General features: G+C 42.5%; 1 protein-coding gene across 2 annotated transcripts; it reads right to left on the bottom strand.

Moving 5' to 3' along the window:
• Positions 1-1861: 1861 nt before the first annotated feature.
• LOC117368349 (interleukin-8-like) lies at positions 1862-21649 on the bottom strand. Of its 2 annotated transcripts, XM_033961932.1 has the most exons (5): positions 21511-21649; positions 19842-20007; positions 11219-11302; positions 4250-4296; positions 1862-4105 (listed from the first exon to the last, which is right to left on the bottom strand). In XM_033961932.1, exons 1-5 carry the CDS (start codon positions 21578-21580, stop codon positions 3918-3920), a joined length of 555 nt encoding a protein of 184 aa, XP_033817823.1. In that variant the 5' UTR covers positions 21581-21649; the 3' UTR covers positions 1862-3917. The 2 variants fall into 2 exon arrangements, with proteins under 2 accessions (XP_033817823.1, XP_033817832.1); XM_033961941.1 differs by lacking the exon at positions 4250-4296.
• Positions 21650-21987: the final 338 nt, after the last annotated feature.

Raw genomic sequence — 21987 nt, 5'->3', positions numbered from 1 at the left:
GTTTTCAGCCCAACCAACAAAGCTGGGGCAGTATCCATCGAGGGCTATACACTTAGGGCTCCTTTTACAAAAGTGCGTTAGGGTCTTAACGCGTGGAATAGCGTGCGCTAGCCGCTATCGCCGCCTCTTGAGCAGGCGGTAGTTTTTGTGGTATTGCACGCTATAGCGTGTGCTAATCTGGTGCGTGCACTAAAAACGCTAGTGCACCTTTGTAAAAGGAGCCCATAGACCAGCAGTTTTCCATTTTTTTCATTTTGTATTTTTCCGACAGAATGAAAAAAGTGAAAATTCATTGGTCTAAGGGGCAAATTCTATAAATGGCGTCCTGATTGTAGGCGGCAGTAGGAGTCCTATTGCTGTCTAACCAGCCAGGACGCATGTTAAAAAACCCCAAAACAACCCAAGGCAGGCTGCCTACATTGGCATTTTCACGAGCCTAGAGAGGTACATAGGACCACGTAAGCTCACTCATGGTAAGACGTGGGCATGGTTTCACCCAGAAGTGGCCTTAAGCGAGCTGAGGCGGCCCTAGGCACCTCCCTAGGGCCGAGATAGGCACCTGAAATGTAGGCCAACAAAATACTGGTTTACATTTCAAATATACATGGCTGCTGAGCCGATTGCGGCAAGGGAATCTCCCTGCCATGATCAGTTTAATGGCCGCAGCAGGGAATCCGGCCCCATTGCTTTGTCTACCTTTAATTTAGCTAGCTCCTCACGAACACAACCCTCTGAAAATCGATCAGTGTCAAACACTCCTCCATCCCTAGTCGCGTTTTGTCTTCTGCGGTCCCACGCCCAGCGCTTCAGCCGTGAACAGAGAACAGAAATATTTATTAAGAAATTCAGCCTTTTCATTATCAGCTTGTACATATGCCTCCCCTTCACTTTTGAGTCTCACAATGCCACTTTTGCGCTTCTTCCTATCACTGATATAATCCACCTGGAGTTCCAGCCAAATTATGACTTCACTTTAATCTCTTTGGCCTGGAGTCTCAAAATAGCACTGTTAAGTTGTGGTAAGTGCCCTACTGCTGTCTAATTTAATTTGTTTAATTGGTTCAATTGGCGCAGCAATTGACTGCGCCAATTAAAAACTAATTAAAGGGCTATTTTTAAAAAAAAAATGAAGGCACCTAATGGTACCTCCAAAAATAGTGCTGTCGTCTTTTATAAGGAGGCACCTTGTGGCATTTAAGGCCACTGTAGGCATGGATAATACTGGAAGTGGCCTTAAGTGCCGTTAGGTGCCTCCTTAGATGTGATTCACGTGAAAGGTAGGTGCCAGAAACATAGACCTTTAAAACCCCGGCCTACGTTTCTGGTGCCTACCTTTCACGTAACTGCGATTCTCAAAATAGTGCCTTTGCATGATTGACACATGATTGGCTGTTTTTGAAGGCGGATGCTGATATCGGCACCATTTAGAGCAGGGGTAGGGCACTCCGGTCCTCAAGAGCCTTATTCCAGTCGGGTTTTCAGGATTTCCCCCAATGAATATGCATGAGATCTATTTGCATGCACTGCTTTCAATGCATATTCATTGGGGAAATCCTGAAAACCCGACTGGAATACGGCTCTCGAAGACCGGAGTTCCCTACCCCTGATTTAGAGAATCTGGCCCTTAATGCTTTCCATCCGATTAATACATAGAGTAGAAATGTAATTGTAATTGCATAATTTTTCTGAGGTAAATTTTCAAAGTGTAAGTAGAGATGTACCATAGAAATATGCACATATTTTAATCCATGTGCATAGTTAGCCAATTACCTCCTAAATGTTTATTATACTCAAAAATTTCTGCAGAGATCATCATTCTTATTTGACGTGCTATAAGAACACCAAAAAATCCACGAGGCAGTGCTTGTTCTTGCGTAACAACTTTAATGTTGAATAAATATGTAAATAATATCACAGATTTAATATTCAAAGTCAAATGTATTCTCCATCATTTGTTTATAAATTATAATCATTAAGCACACTTCTATAGTTTTTCACAGCAACAGAAAAAAATTTCATTTCATTCACCAATAAATCACTTGAATTAAATATATATAAATAACAATACTTAAGTGAACATTAAAAATATTGAAATAATTACTAAAAAAGCACGTTTTAAATCAGTGATTCTCAACTCGGTCCTCGAAACAGTGAATCCCCCTTGAAACCAAAAAAATAGTGCATGCATATCTGTCTCATGCATATGGATATCCTGAAAAGCTAACTGGCTGGGTGCATGCTGAGTACTGAATTGAGAAGCACTGTTTTAAATTATTACATATCATATAACAATGATCCCCTAATATTTTCTGCAAGTGCTTCTTATCTTTCTCTTTTAAGACATTCAGGCCTCTTTTAGAAAGCCTGATAGCGCGGGCCAATGCGGTAAATGCTCTGCCACCCATGACAACTGAATAGGCATCAGAGCATTTGCCGTGCGGCACTCCTCTCGCACACAGCTTCGTAAGAGAAGCCCTAATGCTTCGTGTGTGATAATCCCTTAGACGTGGTCAAACAAATTACAGCTGGCCAAAGTTGATGAGGAGGCTAGTGACTAAATGTTTTTCTCAGCGGGTTAAAAAGTGTCCCTTATGAGTGCCGCTTCTGATGACTTTATAATTTTTGAAACCAACAATAAGACAAAAAATGGTCAAGGGTTCCGTGAGTGATTGCAGGACTCAGAATACACCAATAAGATACTAATAAACAAAACTAAGAGAAGTTCAATAACTTGTTAAAGTGAGATTAGGTACCCTCAGTGCGAGGGGTCAGCGACGGGAGCAATGCTCCAATGCTTCACATAATGAGGTAGAGACCGACAGGCCACCATCATCGGGTACCTATGGTGTGCTTCAATTGAAAATAACGCTATCATCATAAAAAACAGTGCACAATGAACACAGGTGAATTCATTTGCAGCAATCACTCAGGGAACTCCCCCAGCCAACTCCCCAAAAATCAAAAGAAAGCCACTTAGCTTCGATGAAACTTCATCCAGCGTCCAGGGGAGCGAGGACAAGGCAGATGAAACACCACAGAACCAGGTTCAACCAAGCCTGGTTTCGGGAACATGTCCCTTCCTCAGGAACCCATAGTTCAAGGAATCAATGGCAGATCTCAAGACGAGCTGGTGGGAGGGAGTTTTCTTAGTGAATGTAATAAGATTGATACAATTTTTGATATGCAAGTCTTTTAGTGATTCAACAGGCCAGATGAATGTGATGATAGTGTGCGATAATGGCATTATTATGTATTATCTATCGCAATGCAGTATGGCAATGCTTATTTTGATGGATTATCTATCACATAGTCCATTTTATACAATGGACTTTATGGCAAATAAAGACTGGTAATGCCATTATTTTGCAGTAAATATTAGTTAGTAAGAGCCGTAGGTAAAAGAGGAAGTCACTTCAGTGAAAGTCCTGTTTGCATCATTACTCCTCCCCAAGGTATCTCTTTGATTATAAACTCTTCAGGGCACAGATTTATTCATTCTCCCTGTGCTTGTTGTTTATGTTCTCATGTTAATGATTTCAAGTATTTCAGTCCTACCACTTGTGTCTTATGCAAACACCAAACTTTTTTTTGGTTTTCTTCCTGCACTACAGTTTTAACATTTACACTTTCATGGCATTGGAGGTGATTGCACTGAATGACAGATGTGACATTTATCTCTGAGGCCAATACCAATACTTCTCCTTGATTCTTCCGGCAAGGAAATCTTAAGCATCAAAAGATGAACGCCCACTTTCCTGCCTTACAGCACATTCATGTATCCAGGATGAAGCATGGTTTTCAGTAAATTTTACAGAACTTGTTAAAACATGTTACTGTATCATGTTTTCGCTTGTGGTATTTTGGCCTCAGGTTGGTGCCTTCATGTAAACTAAAGAAACATCCTTTTTCAACTGGATTCAATTTGCATTGTTAAATAAATGTACAGATATGCAACTTATAGTCATTAAAATGTAGTTGAAGAAAAGACTGTTTGCTTGTGAATTAAGGTATTTTCTTCCTTCATCAACTTGGGAAGCTTCGAAACCATACGGCTCTTCTCTCTCAGTGTCTTCATCAGTGACCTTCATTATTAATATCTGGGGAACTATAACAGAAGAAGGTATTGAGGACATGAGAAGCAAAATGACACTACAATTAAAACTACACAGAAAATCAATGTTACGATTATGTCAATGAAATCATAACAACTTAATTGGACACAAGATTAACACAACAGACATGGTAATACCTGATTGATCACGCTGCTCTGATTCCATCTTTTCGTGAACACCAGACCTTTAAAAAGTAACAGTGAGAAGCCAAATTGTTGCACCAAGTAGGTTCATTATAGTTGCAACCAGCATGAGTTTCTACTCTAAGGGGGACTTCCATTTGGGCGCCCCGATGTTGTGTGATGAGAGCGTATTCTATAACCAAAGCAATATATTGCCTGGACTAGGGTAAATATAAAACGAAATTTGCCAGAAGCAATACTGCAAAGAAAATCAATGAACCAGCAAAACCAGTTAATATATACCATATCAATGATATTTAAAAGTGCTCCGAGGTGTGAACTAGAGACCATAAGTGGAGACAAACCCCAATGTGTTTGTCTCAATGTGTCTCTCAATCATAGCACTTTAACGCGTCCAAATCAAAAAAACTTCAAAATGTTAAATTAGTGCACTGAGTTTTCTGAGAAAGCTATTTGCGAAACATGTCAAGATCCAGGAACATTTATTAAGATAAGTGCACTAATTTAACATTTTGAAGTTTTTTGATTTGGACGCACTAAAATGCTATGATTGAGAGACACATTGAGACAAACACATTGGGGTTTCATTTATTTATTTAGGGGTCCTTTACTACGGCGCAAAAGCTGATATAGCATGCGTCCATTATATTTTATGGACACGTTAGCATTTAGCATGCGCTAAATTGGCTAGCGCGCCTTAGTAAAAGACCCAGTTAATTCGCTTTCTATCCCGTCATCCTCAATGAGCTCAGGACAAGTTACAGGTTAACATACATAATATACACATCTCCCTCATTATTCGCGGGAGATAGGGGCAGAGCCAGACCGCGAATAGGGAAATGCCACGAATATCTGACTCTGACCCACCCCGCCTCCCCCCAGCATCTCGGCCTTACCTGGTGGTCTAGCAGGCTTTCGGGGCAGGAGCAATCTTCCTACGCTCCTGCCCCGTGTAGATCGCCAATAGGAAATGGCTGTAGGGAGTTCCCATCGTAGTCTCAAGAGACTACGGGAGCTCATGGCAGCCATTTCATATTGGCGATCTGCACGGGGCAGGAGCGTAGGAAGATCGCTCCTGCCCTGAAAGCCCGCTAGACCACCAAGTAAGGCCGGGATGCCAGGGGAAGGCAAAAATATGGGGGGGGAGGGTGTTCCCCCTCCTCCCAAAAATTACGATTATGTGAAATCGCGAGTGGGGAAACTGTGAATGGGGAGGGGGAAGTGTATAGTTAACAGGTTACAATTTACCATAGTTCCAGTAGAGGAATGAGGTCTCAGGGAGACATATAATGAGAGACAAGAGAGATATTGATACTGATAAATGTTTCAAGAATAACTATGGTTACACCTAGAGATATGCTCAGGAGATACTTATTAAAATCTTAGAAGTCCCGGAAGGTAACCTTCCACCATTTTCTCAAGTGTATTATCTCCCTAGCAAAACTCCGCATCAACAGCAACCTGAGCCTACTGAAGGACAAGCATTGAATATTACCGAGATTCTGGAGAAGTCAGACACGGAAGTGGTTACACCTGCAACATTAGTTGCTACATTGGCTTTTTCTATTGATAAATTTTGGTTATTGAGACTATTTCTAAAGAACAAATAAAAGGAATTTCTTGGTTGTAAAATTCAAATGTTCCCTGACGTTTCAAGGGAAACGCAAAAACATAGATGTGACTTTCTTCTTTTAAAACCGGGGGTCATCTCATTAGGGGCTACATTTGATTTACGACATCCCTGCAAGTGCATCGTCTGTTATCACTCAACATTTGACCAATTTTGAGCTCTAAAAGAAAATAGTAACTCCGTTCCCGATCTACAGGAATAGCATTACTTCTTAATATTGGTTGTTTTTTCTTGTTTTTCTCGCTACTAAAACTCTTGGATCCAAAGAGGACTTGAGCCAATTTCACCATAATAATTTTTCTTGTAAATTACTTAACATCTGTTAAGTATGTATTTTTATAATTGTAATATGCTTTGGTTAAATTTGCTTTCTGTACAAGTTATACTTGATATTATATTGAAATCAATAAAAAATACTTAAATATAGATTAAAAAAAGAGAGATACTGAGGGGCTGCAGAATGAACACACTTGTAGGTTAATAACACATAAGAACATAAGAATAGCCTTACTGAGTCAGACCAATGGTCCATCAAGCCCAGTAGCCTGTTCTCATGGTGACCAATCCAAGTCACCAGTACCTGACCAAAACCCAAGGTGTAGCAATATTCCAAGCTACTGATCCAGGGCAAGCAATGGCTTCCCCCGTGTCTTTCTCAATAACAAACTATGGACTCTTACTCCAGGAACTTGTCCAAACCTTTCTTAAAACCAGCTATGCTATCTGCTCTTACCACATCTTCTAGCAATGCGTTCCAGAGCTTAACTATTCTCTGAGTGAAAAAAAAAAAAATTCCTCCTATTGGTTTTAAAAGTATTTCCCTGCAACTTCATCGAGTGTCCCCTAGTTGTTGTAATTTATGACGGAGTGAAAAAATCGATCCACTTGTACCCATTCTACTCTACTCAGGATTTTGTAGACTTCAATCATATCTCCCCTCAGCTGTCTCTTTTCCAAGCTGAAGAGCCCTAACTGTTTTAGTCTTTCCTCATACAAGAGGAGTTCCATCCCCTTTATCATCTTGGTTGCTCTTCTTTGAACCTTTTCTAGTGCCACTATATCTTTCTTGAGATAAGGAGACCAGAATTGAATGCAATACTGCAGATGAGGTTGCACCATGCAGCGATACAGGGGCATTATAACATTCTTAGTCTTGTTAACCATCCCTTTTTTAATAATTCCTTGCATCCTGTTTGCTGTTTTGGCCGCCGCCACACATTGGACGGAAGGTTTCATGTATGCAAAGGCGGATAGTGAGCCAATTACTCCACTTGTGGTCTCTAGTTCACAACTCTGAGCATTTTTGAATACCACTTATATAGCATACTAGCTGAAGCCCCGGCGTTGCACGGGTATTTAATTATAGCAATAACACTGTAAATGGATTCAAATAAAGATACTTTATAGTGGTGAATGAAATTATTTTTTTACAGCTTTATAAAAAGTACAATATTCAAATTATAATGTGAAATATTTGACAAAATGAATACAATACAACAAACACAAAACTTGATTATAAACAACATTTTTAGTTTCACCTCCAGGAGCAAGAACATATAAATTCTTGGGTGAAGAGACCCCCAGAACATATCACCCCAGGTAGTGAGGGATCTGCATACCAAGTTTCGTTCAAATCGGTCAAGCCGGTTTTGATTTACTGTGAGAATGGCAGCTGTTTACATTTTTTCCATTGACATGAATGGGTGAAATATGATTTTCTGTTTGTAGCTCCGCCCACGTGTGCAGGTGGGCCGCGAGACCCCCAGAACATATCACCCCAGGTAGTGAGGGATCTGCATACCAAGGTTCGTTCAAATCGGTCAAGCCGTTTTTGAATTACTGTGAGAATGGCAGCTTTTTACATTTTTTCCATTGACATGAATGGATGAAATCTGATGTTCTGTTTGTAGCTCTGCCCACGTGAGCAGGTGGGCCGCGAGACCCCCAGAACATATCACCCCAGGTAGTGAGGGATCTGCATACCAAGGTTCGTTCAAATCGGTCCAGCCGTTTTTGAAGTACTGTGAGAATGGCAGCTTTTTACTTTTTTTCCATTGACATGAATGGGTGAAATCTGATGTTCTGTTTGTAGCTCCGCCCACGTGTGCAGGTGGGCCGAGAGACCCCCAGAACATATCACCCCAGGTAGTTGGAATTACTGTGAGAATGGCAGCTTTTTACATTTTTTCCATTGACACGAATGGGTGAAATCTGATTTTCTGTTTGTAGCTCCGCCCACGTGTGCAGGAGGGCCGCGAGACCCCCAGAACATATCAGCCCAGGTAGTGAGGGACCTGCATACAAAGTTTCATTCAAATGGTCAAGCCGTTTTTGAATTACAGTGAGAATGGCAGCTTTTAACATTTTTTCCATTGACATGAATGGGTGAAATCTGATTTTCTGTTTGTAGCTCCGCCCACGTGTGCAGGTGGGCGGCGAGACCCCCAGAATATATCACCCCAGGTAGTGAGGGATCTGCATTCCAAGGTTCGTTAAAATCGGTCAAGCCGGTTTTGAATTACAGTGAGAATGGCAGCTTTTTTCATTTTTTCCATTGACATGAATGGGTGAAATGTGATTTTCTGTTTGTAGGTCTGCCCACGTGTGCAGGTGGGCCGCGAGACCCCCAGAACATATCACCCCAGGTAGTGAGGGATCAGCATACCAAGTCTCGTTCAAATCGGTCAAGCCGTTTTTGAATTACTGTGAGAATGGCAGCTTTTTACATTTTTTCCATTGACATGAATGGGTGAAATCTGATTTTCTGTTTGTAGCTCCGCCCACGTGTGCAGGTGGGCCGCGAGACCCCCAGAACATATCATCCCAGGTAGTGAGGGATCTGCATACCAAGTTTCATTCAAATCGGTCAAGCCGTTTTTGCGTGATCGCGGCACATACATACATACACACATACATACCTCCGATTTTATATATATAGATTCTATAACGACATCTAAACTTCCAGATTCTGTAATAGAACACCAGTGTAAACCGGTATCGGTGTGGCTAACATTACACGCCTGCAGTAAGACTAGCCATAGACCTAGTGCAGCTATGGTTGGGTAAACGCAACAGTAGTCTGTTAGGTGTGTAACTGGGAACCCCACCCATGCTCCGCCCATGTTCCACCCACATCTACCCCCCTTGCATTTATCTGCTATGCCAGTTATGCATTGCCTTACAGAATAGCGCTTTTGCAGGTAAGTGTCTATTTAGATGCATTAGTGCTAATATTCTCTACATCGATGCATGCAATGGCAATGGGCACATAACTGCCATTGGCAACAGGCACATAACAGTGGATGCCCAGTTATATAACTGTCCTTCACATAATGATCTCCAGCGCACTGCAAACTGATGAACTGAACTATGAAGTATGGCATGAGAACGGCTGCCTTCATGGGGAGCTCTTCAGTGATTCAGGCACCATAAATCCTGGCAGGGCCTTTCAGAGAATCAGAGAGCACCGGGCCAATGCAAATTAGGAGGCTCCGGAGTCCCGAAACTCATGATTGAAAATGAAAACCAGACATCCCAAGCAAATTATGCAGATTTTTAGCGATAAAAGTGTATTCATAGGTTTATAATTACAGTGGTATGTAAAAGTCTGGAACCACTTGTGAATTTTGCATTCTTTCAACTTTCTGACCTTTTATTTTAATTTCTTTGTTGACCCAATGGATTTGTCTGTGCACCACATTATAAAAGATACATTTGCCTATTAGAATCGACTTTTTAAGATCACTTGTTTCTAATTTTACAATTTTGTTGATACTGCATATTGCAAGATGTGCTTCTGCATCAAAAGACTGTGCTACCTTTGAGGCAGTGGTGTGTGGTCATGGCCTTCTGGGGATTCACCAACCCCCTGAAGGCCCTGAGGGCACTGCTCTGAATTTTATTGGTTGTGCAAGGAGGAGGCATAAGCTGCTCAACCAATCAAATTCAGATCAGTACTGTCAAGGCCTTCAGAGGGTTTGGTGAATCCCCAGCCCTACAGCCCTGCTTTTTTTTAAAAAAAATTTTGTTTACTTAATGCTTGATGCAGTTTGACTGTTGAGCAGGCTGCCTGCTAATCAAACTGCATCAAGCAAAAAGTAAACAAACTAAAAAGTAGCAGGACTGTATGGTTCATAGACAACGGCGCGAAAGACAAAGGCGCGCGCCAAAGAAAATTACAGTTTTTAGGGGCTCCGACGGGGGTTTTTGTTGGGGAACCCCCCCCCCACTTTACTTAATAGACATCGCGCCGGCGTTATGGGGGACTTGGGGGTTGTAACCCTCCACATTTTAATGTAAACTTAATAACAACTTAATAAAAACAGGGAAAAAGTGAAGTTTTCATTAAAATGGGGGGGTTACAACCCCCCAAACCCCCCACAACGCCCCCACAACGCGGCGCAATGTCTATTAAGTAAAGTGGGGGGGTTCCCCCCACGCCCCCCCCATTGGAGACCTAAAAACAGTGATTTTGAGCGGCGTGCACCTCCGCGCTGCGCTCAATTTTCTGGGCGCGCCTTTGTCCCGGCGCGCTTTTGACCTGGCACCGGACTGTATAGAGCTGGTGATTCACTGAATTTCCTGAAAGCACTGACTGCACTTTAGTGCTTTGAAGATAAGTTCCCCTAAGTAAAATGGTATTTATCCCCCTAATTCTATAAATTTGGGTGCCCTTAATAAAGAAATTAGTTGACCTTATGCATGACATATTGTTTAAGGCTGTTACATATGAGCATACTAATGTAAAAGCGTCATGTCAGCTCAAAGTAAAGGTCCAGCAGTCCCAGTATCCTATTTCCAACAGTGGCCAGTCCAGGTTACAAGTAGCAGCCCACCGTGATAAGCATTGACTGTCCCCAAATCTACCTTAATAAGATTTTATTGACTTTTCCTCTAGGTACTCATCCAAATCATTTTTTAAACCAAGCTGCACCAACTGCTTTTACAACAACATCTATCAATGAATACCAGAGCTTAGTTATGCATTGACCCCCAAATTCTACATAAGGTGCCTAAAAAGTCAGCACCAGTCAGAACGGCACTTCGCATGATTCTATAAAAGGATATATAAAATCACGCTTAGCAGCCATATGTGGCATAACATTTAGGCATACCTATATAGGCCAAGGAAAACCAGGCCTACATACCTGTGTCTAAATTGTGCATAGATTAGACGTCCACAGCTTTGTTAAAGGGGCCCTTTTTTTGGTGTCCCCTAGTCTTTTTACTTTTTGAAAGAGCAAACAATTCATGTTTACCACTTCCACTGTACTCAGGGTTTTAATTACATCTCTAACTTTTTCCTCAGGAGATGATTATGGAATGGATCTTACCTTCCTAATATCTTGTTGATGATTTTTTGCACCCAAGGGGCAGAGGGATCCAAACACACCCGGTGTCCGTCTTTAAGGGTCGCACTGTGAACAGGAACATTGAGACGATGATAAGCCTTACAAATTTCCAAGTTTAATTAATGATTGATATACCGCATTGGCAAATGCATCTAATTGGTTTACATTTAATATAAAAGTTAAAATAGAGTGAAATCTGAAGGTCCAATAAAGGAAGGTGTGAAGTTATATTTTAGACAGATAAAGACAAACAAAATGTGATAAAATTCAAATTTAAATGTAATTTAATGTTAAACGTGTGCTTCTAATTCCATATTGGTGCTCACTGAGTCTTGCCTGAATATGAATATGTCGAATGAACAGAAGCTGTTAGTGAAATGAATCTGAAAATAAAAAAGATTTTAAAAATGATTTGAAATGTTCTAAATTGGTTTCAGACCTAATGTCATTTGGAAGGGCATTGCAGAGTTTTGGACCATTAACTGAAAAAATATGGTCTCTAGTGACGTATATAGTATAGAAAATCAAAAAAGAACTAATGGGAGACAGCAAAATATATTTAAAAAACTAGTCTTTAAGCCCGTTACATTAATGGGTGCTAGAATATATGTCTGTCTCTCTCCCTGCCCCTGTCTCTTTCTTCCTTTCTTTCTGTCTCTCTCCCTCCTGCTGTCTGTCTTTCTTTCTGTCTGTTTCTCTCCCTGGCCCCCTTTGTTTTGTCTGTATTTCTGTCTCTCTTCCTGCCCCTGTGTCTTTCTTCCTTTCTTTCTGTCTGTCTCGCTCCCGCTGTCTATCTTTCTTTCTTTCTCTTTCCCTCCCGCTGTCTGTCTGTCTGTCTTTCTGTCTCTCCCTGTCCCCTGTGCAGCAGCCACAGCAGCATTTCCTCCCCTCCATTTCCCTGTGCAGCAGCAGCAATAGCATTTCCCTCCCTCTCCACTTCCCTGTGTAGCAGCAGCAGCAGCAGTAGTAATATTTTCCTCTCCCTCCACATCCCTGTGCAGCCGCAGCAGCAGCAGCATTCACCTCCATCCCCGTCCCTTCCCTTCCCAGCAGCTGTTTGTTTATGGCCAGCTCCCTTAATCCGTTGCAGGAGTTATTTTTAAGTTTTAAGCTGCAGCAGCGGCTCCTCTCACGATCCTCGCCTGCGTCGGAAGCCTTCTCTCTGACATGACGTCAGAGAGGCTTCCGACACAGATGTGGCTGTGAGAGGAGTCGCGACGGCGGCTTTGAACTTAAAAATAACTTCGGTCAGGAAATGTAAGGGAGCCGGCCAGACCGCAGGCTGCAGAACAGTACCTGGGGGCCGTGAGTGTGAAGCCGTTCTGTTAGACGGAGTGAGGGTGGGAGGGGGAGTCACCTCCATGCATCCCTGCTTAAGGTGGCTCCGCATGTGCAGAAGAAACCACCGCTGACTCCTTCTACTGCGCATGTGGGGCCATGGAGCTACGGATCATAGATCACGTAGGTAGAAGTGTGCATGTACACTTAGGGTTTTATTATTAGTGATTGAATTCCAAAGTATTGGAAATCTTCACATAAGAACATAAGAAGTTGCCTCCGCTGGGTCAGACCCGAGGTCCATCGTGCCTAGCAGTCCGCACCCGTGGCGGCCCATCAGGCTCATGACCTGTAATGTGATCCTTCTCTAATCCCTTTTATCCTTCTATCCATACTCTGTCTAAAACCTATCTCTACCTCTATCTGTATCCTTCAATCCCCCTATCGTTCAGGAATTTATCCAATCCTTCCTTGAACCCCCGTAGTGTACTCTGTCCTATCACAACCTCCGGAAGCGCATTCCAGGTGTCCACCATCCTCTGTGTAAAAAAGAACTTCCTAGCATTGGTTCTAAAATTGTCCCCTTTCAGCTTCTCTGAGTGCCCCCTTGTGCTTGTGGTTCCTAATAATCTGAAGAATCTGTCCCTTTCCACCCTCTCTATGCCCTTCATGATCTTGAAAGTCTCTGTCATGTCTCCTCTGAGTCTCCTCTTTTCAAGGGAGAAGAGCCCCAGCCTTCCCAACCTGTCTGCGTATGAAAGGTTTTCCATACCTGTTATCATGATTTTGTTATGGCGGTTTTTTGTTGGTCTGAGGGACTCTTACACATTTTTTTGAGAGCACATGGATATTATCCAGCAGCAGTGACTTTACAGATAAGATTTTCCTCAACCTCCTGCCTGAAGCTTTTTACTGAACATTTCAACTTCAAGCTAAGTGAAAGATATATATCTTTTTGGAGTTTGTGAGAAACCAATGTCTTTATGAGTTTACAGAGTGTCATTCAAGATAACAAGCAATATTCTAGGTAGGCAGGTGGGTGCTTTGATGTCTTTACATCACCTTAATAAGACGCTGCTGCTGAGTCTAGATGACATCTTGAACTGAGCACTCATAATTATTTCACTCTTGAGTTGTACCTCATTTGTTGTATTTTGTTTCATTTTTTAATGTTTTATTCTTTATTGAATTTTGATATGTCATTTTATATATAGTATAGAGACAGAATAGCAAGAACAGTGACATAGTAAGGGGGTGGGGGTGGGGCAGTCCGCACCGGGCGCTGTCTTGGCACGCTGCTTCCCTTCCCCCCATACCTCTGAAACATTTCTGGCGCAAGCTGCATCCCCCCCAACCTGCTGTTGCGTCAGCATCAGCTCTTCATCTGATGTCACTTCCTGGACCTGCACCTAGGAAGTGTCGTGAGAGGAAGAGCCGACGCTGGTGCGACAGCAGCTTGGGGGTTGCTGCTCATCCAGGAACAAGAGGGGGCAGGGAAGGAGCGTGTGGGGGGGGGGTCAGAAAAGAGGGCAGGGAGGGGCGCCACTGTCCCAGGCGCCTCTCACCCTTGCTATACCACTGAGTACGAAGGTTTTGTTGGAGTGAACAAAGTTTGCATGAAGGTGTATATGGCATCAAATAATTGTCGAGATAAGGTGGAGATCGAGCAGAACGTGTCTTAAAAACCATAGGCAAAATCTTATATGTTAAACAATTAGCAGTAAACTGGATCATGATGACGTGCTGAAATCTTAACTATCTATAGATTTAGGACTAGATTTAATAAAAGGCACCCATATTTGGATGCTGAAAAAAAAATGCACACATAGTGAGTTGAGTGCCATTTAATGAATGGGCTCCACCGGGATCCACGCCCAACTCATGGGCACGACGATTTATACCAACCAAGACCTGGTGTAAATCCTTGTGTATCTTTAATGAATGCCCCCCCCCCCCGATTTCCCCATGCCCCTCCTCTTGGCCACGCCCTCTTTTCAGTTGCACACTAAATAATGTTGGCGTACACCTTTATAGAGCAGCATCTAGCAAGGTGTGTGCATAAATCTAAATGGTTACCGATAATTGTTAGCACCCAATGAAGGGCGCCAATTTGCTCATTACTCAAATTGGGCGTGTAAATTTGGCCCATGCCTAAATGTGTTCAGGCAGTTTTGAGCGCCATTTAAAGAACTTGAGGGTTAACATATACCTTCATTCTCTAAGTCATCAGACTGGATCTCAGATTCCTATTGACATGTTCCTATACCTGTGTTTAAAAGGGAATGTGGTGGTTTCTTGAACTCTGAATGTGAACGCCCATCATAAATGCACCCTTTGGCATTCGCAGCTTGAGCTGCTATTAAAACTGCACAGTGCATATTTTTTCCTGTGCTTTGCTGTTGACTTTGGGCGGGGTTTTCAGCACACCAGTTCACTTTGTTCATGTAGACTTAACCCCCCCCCCTAGCTTTTTTCATAGCTCTAATTTCACTTCAAAGAGTAGTGGGTGTGGGGTTTTTTTTGCTATCTTCTTCATACTTTTCTGTCTCCACACTCCAGCTCAAAGTAGTACAGCATAACCTGGTTAGGTTAGATCACTCTTTATAGGTGCGTGTGTAAGAATTTTTGAAATACGAGGGGTGCTGCAAAGTTCTCAGCCCAACCAACCAACTTCCTAAATTCTGAGCGTTATTTCACTGCTGTAGCTGAAAAGACCCAGCAGCCGCTGACATTCACTATATACGACGGGGTGCCAAAAAGTTCTCAGCCCAGCCAAGAAGAGAATGACATGGATAGGGTTCAATCAATGATCTGACCCAATGACAAAACATAGAATTTCATTTCTGCAAATTAGCACTTAATGAAATAAGATAACACTCTTTTCAGCTAAGGTGGCAAAATAAAGCTCAGAATTTAGGAAGTTGGTTGTTTGGGCTGAGAACTTTTCAGCGCCCCCTTCTATGTTTATGATTCACTGTGCTAAGTTTTTCTTACAACAATTTGCATTATGTCAACGTTGATACAGTAGAGTTTTAATATGGACTCGGGGGATGGTGAGAGGAGGCTTGAGATGGAAGGTGATGGGAAAAGTGGTGAAAAAATTAAAAATTGTAATATAGGTACTTGACGACTTATGACCGCAATTGGTTCCGACTGACAGGTTGTAAGTTGATTGGGACGTAAGTCAGCCTATGTTAGATTATGTTTAACAGATTCGAACAGACAGCTCACGCACCCTTTAAATACCGAAGGAAGAACATAAGAACATAAGCAGTGCCTCTGCTGGGTCAGACTAGGGGTCCATCATGCCCAGCAGTCCGCTATCTATACCCTTCTATCCCCTTTTCCTTCAGGAAATTGTCCAATCCCTTCTTGAACTCCAATACCGTACCCTGTCCTATTACGCTATCTGAAGCGCATTCCAGGTATCCACCACCCATTGGGTGAAGAAGAACTTTCTAGCATTGGTTCTGAATCTGTCCCATTTTAATTTTTCTGAATGCCCTCTCGTTCTTGTAGTTTTCGAAAGCTTGAAGAATCTGTTCTTCTCTACTTTTTCTATGCCCTTCATGATTTTGTAAGTCTTTATCATATCCCCTCTAAGTCTCCGCTTCTCCAGGGAAAAGAGCCCCAGTTTCTCCAATCTTTCGAAGTATGAAAGGTTTTCCATACCTTTTATCAAGCGTGTCGCTCTCTTCTGAACCCTCTTGAGTATCGCCATAGCCTTCTTTAGATACGACGACCAATATTGGACGCAGTACTCCAGATGCGAGCACACCATCGCCCGATACAACGGGAGGATAACTTCTTTCATTCTGGTTGTAATACCCTTCTTGATTATACCTAGCATTCTATTCGCTTTCTTAGCGGCCACTGCGCACTGTGCCGACGGCTTCATGGTCTTGTCCACTATTACCCCCAAGTCCCTTTCTTGGGTACTCTCACTCAGTAACAGCCCTCCCATTGTGTAGCTGTACATCTCATCGTCCACTCCCCTAGCTTGTTCAGGTCCCTTTGTAAATCTTCGCAGTCCTCTTTAGTCCTTCGCACCCCTTCTAAACTTCGGAAGAAGTTCCCAGAACTGCCGAGCGATGCGCGGGAACACGGCGACAGAAAAGAGGCGACCAGACGTTGATGCCAGCTTACTCTCATGCTGCATAGTACTGCTGCATAGTGAGACTTGGGAGTGCTGGAAACTGTCGTAAATGCATCGTAAAGTCGAACGGTCGTAAATCGCATAGGTTGTAAGTCAATAAGTACCTGTATATATTTATTTGAGGCTTGATACAATGCTTGGATGCCAATATTCTGTTTTTCTTTCTTTAAGTTAATAGTTATTTATATACCACTTATTTATTAATTAATTAAAAAAATTATATACCACATACAACTATGCGGTTTCCATACCACATACATAAAATCTTGTTTCACTCCGATTATCACATATAACATAGACATGTCTCAACAACATCGTTAATCGTCCCAGTTATAATAGGGATAGAGTACAAATTCAATCAATTCAGAAATGCAAGTAAGTTTTAAATCATACATTGATGTCAGAAAAATTCTAAACGGTGATTATCAACTGAAATATACCTTAGCATAAGAAGGCATTGGCAAATAATTGAGTTTTCAGCATTTTCTTAAAATTCATCCTCCCTATACAAAATCACAAGATACCAGGCAAGTCATAAGAACATAAGAACATAAGCATTGCCTCTGCCGGGTCAGACCAGGGGTCCATCGCGCCCGGTAGTCCGCTCCCGCGGTGGCCCTCCAGGTCCATGACCTGAAAATGTTCCCTACCTAACCTAAAAAGTCCATACCCTATTTGCTCAGTGTCCTGTGAGGTAAACCTCCATCTGTACCCTGTTATTTCCTCGCTTCCAGGAAGTCATCCAGTCCCTTTTTGAACCCCAGAATTGTACTCTGGCTTATCACCTCTCCGGGAAGCGCGTTCCATGTGTCTACCACCCGTTGAGTGAAGAAGAACTTTCTTGCATTCATTTTGAATCTGTCTCCTCTCAGTTTTTCTGAGTGACCTCTTGTTTTAGTTGCCCCTGCTAGTCTAAAGAATCTGTCCCTCTCCACCTTCTCTATGCCTTTCATGATTTTATAAGTCTGTATCATGTCCCCTCTCAGTCTCAGCTTTTCCAGGGTAAAGAACCCCAGCCTGTCTAACCGTTCGGCATATGAGAGGTTCTCCATACCCTTTATCATCCTCGTTGCTCTCCTCTGGACCCTTTCGAGTATTGCCATGTCCTTCTTGAGGTATGGCGACCAGTATTGGACGCAGTATTCCAGATGTGGGCGCACCATTGCTCGATACAGTGGCAGGATAACTTCCTTCGTTCTGGTAGTGATACCCTTTTTGATAATGCCCAGCATTCTGCTCGCTTTTTTTGAGGCCGCTGCACATTGCGCCTCCGGCTTCATTGTGTTATCCACCAATACCCCCATATCTTTTTCTTGGCTGCCTTCCCCGAGTACCCTCCCTCCCATAGTTCTATGCCAGCCACAGATATTACTGATGCTCTGATCCTAGCATGTATTCAGGTACTCTAACACTTTTCCCTCTCTGCCCTGGCAGGCTCACACTCTATCTAATGTACCTAGGACAATGGAGGATTAAGTGACTTGCCCAGGGTCACAAGGAGCAGCATGGGATTTGAACCCACAACTTCAGGGTGCTGAGGCTGTAGCTCTAACCACTGTGCCCCACAGTTAAATGGATGCTTCTATATGTTCCTGCTTAATAAAGGACTTCTTTTACAAAGCCACACTAGAGGTAAATGCTCCGATGCTCAAAGGAATTCTATGAACATTGGAGCATTTACCGTACCGGCCTGTGATAGAAACCTCTACCATGGCTTTGTAAAAGCCAGCAAAAGTGACTTAAAGTAAACTGCTTTTCCTGAACAATTCATTGGAACTGAAAGAAGTATTAAGTTTAAGTTCTTTTTCCTGAAAGATTCTTCTCATTTATTTTTCCTGCTTCACTTCCCCAAATGGTATTTGTGGTCTAAGGAAGGAAAATGTAAGAACATAAGAATATAAGAAGTTGCCTCCACTGGGTCAGACCAGAGGTCCATCGTGCCCAGCAGTCCGCTCCTGCGGCGGCCCATCAGGTCCATGACCTGTGAAGTGGTTTCTGACTATTCCTATAACCTACCTATACTTCTATCTGTAACCCTCAAACCCCTTTTCTTTTAGGAACCTATCTAGACCCTCCTTGAACCCCTGTAGCATGCTCTGGCCTATCACAGCCTCCGGGAGCGCGTTCCATGTGTCCACCACCCTCTGAGTGAAAAAGAACTTCCTAGCATTTGTTCTAAACCTGTCCTTTTTCAATTTCTCCAAGTGCCTCCTTGTACTTGTGGCTCCCCGCAGCCTGTACTTATATTAGTGTTAATGAATGGATATTCCTTCTATATTTCTATAGCAAGAAGTTTTTCATGTAAAAAAAATAAAAAAGGAACTGAAAGAAGTGAACTCTAAGAGCTCCTTTTACAAAGGCGCGTTAGGGCCTTAACACGCGGAATAGTGCATGCTAAAATGCCGCGCGCGCTATCCGCTACCGCCTCCTCTTGAGCAGGCGGTAGTTTCTCGGCTAGCGTGCGCTAATCCGGTGCGAGCGCTAAAAACACTAGCGCACCTTCGTGTAAGGAGCCCTAAGTTTGGATATGACATTCTTTTAAAAAAATCAGATGGATATTTTTACTATAAGAGGACACGAGGAACATTTTGATCAAGCCAATTGGTAGAATCAGCACTGCTTAAGGGCTCCTTTTACCAAGGTGCGCTAGTGTTTTTAGTGCACGCAGGATATTACCGCACGCTATACCGCGCGCTACATGGCTAGAACTAACGCCAGCTCAATGCTGGTGTTAGCGTCTAGCGTGCGGAGCAATGTAGCGCGCGCTATTCCGCACGCTAATGCCCTAACGCAGCTTCGTAAAAGGAGCCTTAAGTGCTGCTTCATGTCTTTATCACATTTTAAAAAACTGCCTGCCTTCTTCTTCTTAAAAAGAAAACAACTCTTATTCTCTTGTCTTGCTTGGCTGCCTGAATTATTTTCAGTGGTTTTACCTTTAAAATAACCCCCCCCCCCCCCCCCCACACACACACACAGGGTTGAGAACTTGGCAGTAGTCCCCATTGCTCACAAATTTCAAGCATGTGCTGATTCAGGCCTTTTTTTTTTTTTAATTGTATCTTCCAAATCACATCAGTCATTTTCCATAAAGAGTAGAGGCTGAGACTTACACCCCAATCCTGGTTTCTTTAAAAGTCTAACACCCTGACTAAAAATTCCAAAAGCACTCACATGACTTCCATGTTCGCGCATTGTGCCCCACTGGGATAGAGCTCCACAATCTCAATATTCTTAGGGTGAATGAAGGAGGACTCTGTTTTTATACACTGGCAGCGGAGTTCCATGTCCATCCTCGCCATGATCATCCTGGGCAACTCCATCCTGGGCACACCCGTCGCTGTGGAAAGACAACAGAGAAGCTGATAAAGATGAGAACCTGGACCTCAGCACTGAACAGATCAGGTAGCAATCATTAACATAGTGTTCATTAATGAATGATGTAGAAATTGTTACACTTTCAGTGCATTTGAGTTGTTCTTTTTCAGTGCTTTTATATTTGTCTACTGCTTTAAAAAAAAAGGTGACCTATTAAATTTTTAACAAGTTCATTTGGTGAAATGTGCATTTCAATACTGTAGGATAGGACAACAGGCCTTACTAGCCTCTGGGCTTTGCTCTTCATTTGCAGCTTTAGCCCCTGCAATATGGAATTCGTTACCACCATATTTAAGGGCGGAGCAAAATCCAGATAAATTTAAGGGCAACCTTAAAAGCTTCTTATTTAAAGACGCTTATGATTGCTAATCGATCTCTGGCTCCTTTCTTGCCACATTCTGTTTTTACTCATAGTCAACATCAATATGATTTCTCCTATTTCCCTTTTGTTTTTAACCTTAATTGTACTCTCTCCTTTTACAATTGTATTTCTCCCCACTTTCCTGTTGTTTTCATGTACGCAAAGTTGTGTTGTAAGTTCGTTGATTGTTCCCCATTTTAATTTTTATTGTCAGACGTGTGAAATTATGATTATGATTATGATTTATTGTCAGACGTGTGAATTTATGATTAGCGTTTTATCAAATTTTAATGAAACTTGAAACTTACCTTCAGAGTAACATGTAGAAATAAAACAAAAACATTAAGGAAAGAAATAATACATTTTTTATTGGACTAACTTAGGCCCCCCTTTATCAAGCCATATAAGGGGATTTTATCAAAGGCCGCTGCGGTAAAAGCTCTGACGCTCGTAGTGTCAGAGCTTTTACCGCAGTGGCCAGCGATAAAAACCCCTAATGTGGCGTGATAAAAGGGGGCCTTAATATAATTTATGATTATTATACCACTTATGGCCTAAGTGGTTTACATTCAGGTACTCAAGAATTTTTCCCTATCTGTCTATCTAAAGCAGGGGTCTCAAAGTCCCTCCTTGAGGGCCGCAATCCAGTCGGGTTTTCAGGATTTCCCCAATGAATATGCATGAGATCTATGTGCAGGCACTGCTTTCAGTGCATATTCATTGGGGAAATCCTGAAAACCCGACTGGATTGCGGCCCTCAAGGAGGGACTTTGAGATCCCTGATCTAAAGTATCTGGGGATAATGGGGGATTAAGTGACTTGCCCAAGGAGCAGCATGAGGTTTGAACCCACAACCGCAGGGTCCTGAGGCTGGAGCTCTAACCACTGTGCTACACACTCCCTTGAGCTTTCTTCCTCCACTGAAATGCTTTCATGTTTCCCTTATAAATACTGATTTTGCCAACATTTGCTTATTTCTGATCTGAGGAAGAAGGGGTTATCTTCGAAAGCTATTGGGGTGTTTTTTTTTTTCCCTTTATGTTTTTGTTTTATTGCTACATATTATCTTGAAGAGTGGGCTAGTACGGCCACCAAACCACTTACCTTCAGGCAAACTGGTAACAACAGACAGCAGGTAAGTTGCCAGGATGACAGTGGGAAATAGGCTCTGCATGTCTACACTTGAGTCGTTCTGCTTCTCCCGGTTCTCCTTGTAGCTGCTGTGAGATCTAGCCTCTCAGGATATCTGTTTGTTGAATAGCTGTTGAGGTCATATTTATACCAAAGCCAGGGTTTCTTTTACATCTTCGTGTTTACATGACCTTAGAGGAATTTCCAAAGGCTTAAGTGCCTCTTGACAGCCACACAGGCTGAGTCACGAGGAAGTCACATACCCTTTACCTATCCACATTTAATAACACCGCAATCATATCTCCTGAGTGTTTGCACTAATCTATTCAATTTACAGGGGTATTTACAGCACCTATTGTGTTTGCTAAAGAGGAAGGTTGTACAAGGTCACGTGGCAATATTCTATGTAAGTAACTATTCAAGGATTATTATAGCACAAAATTCTGGGTT

Source organism: Geotrypetes seraphini, chromosome 1 (genome assembly GCF_902459505.1).
Source record: "Geotrypetes seraphini chromosome 1, aGeoSer1.1, whole genome shotgun sequence".
Lineage (NCBI taxonomy): Eukaryota > Metazoa > Chordata > Amphibia > Gymnophiona > Dermophiidae > Geotrypetes > Geotrypetes seraphini.
This window is presented reverse-complemented; position numbering and strand designations above follow the sequence as displayed.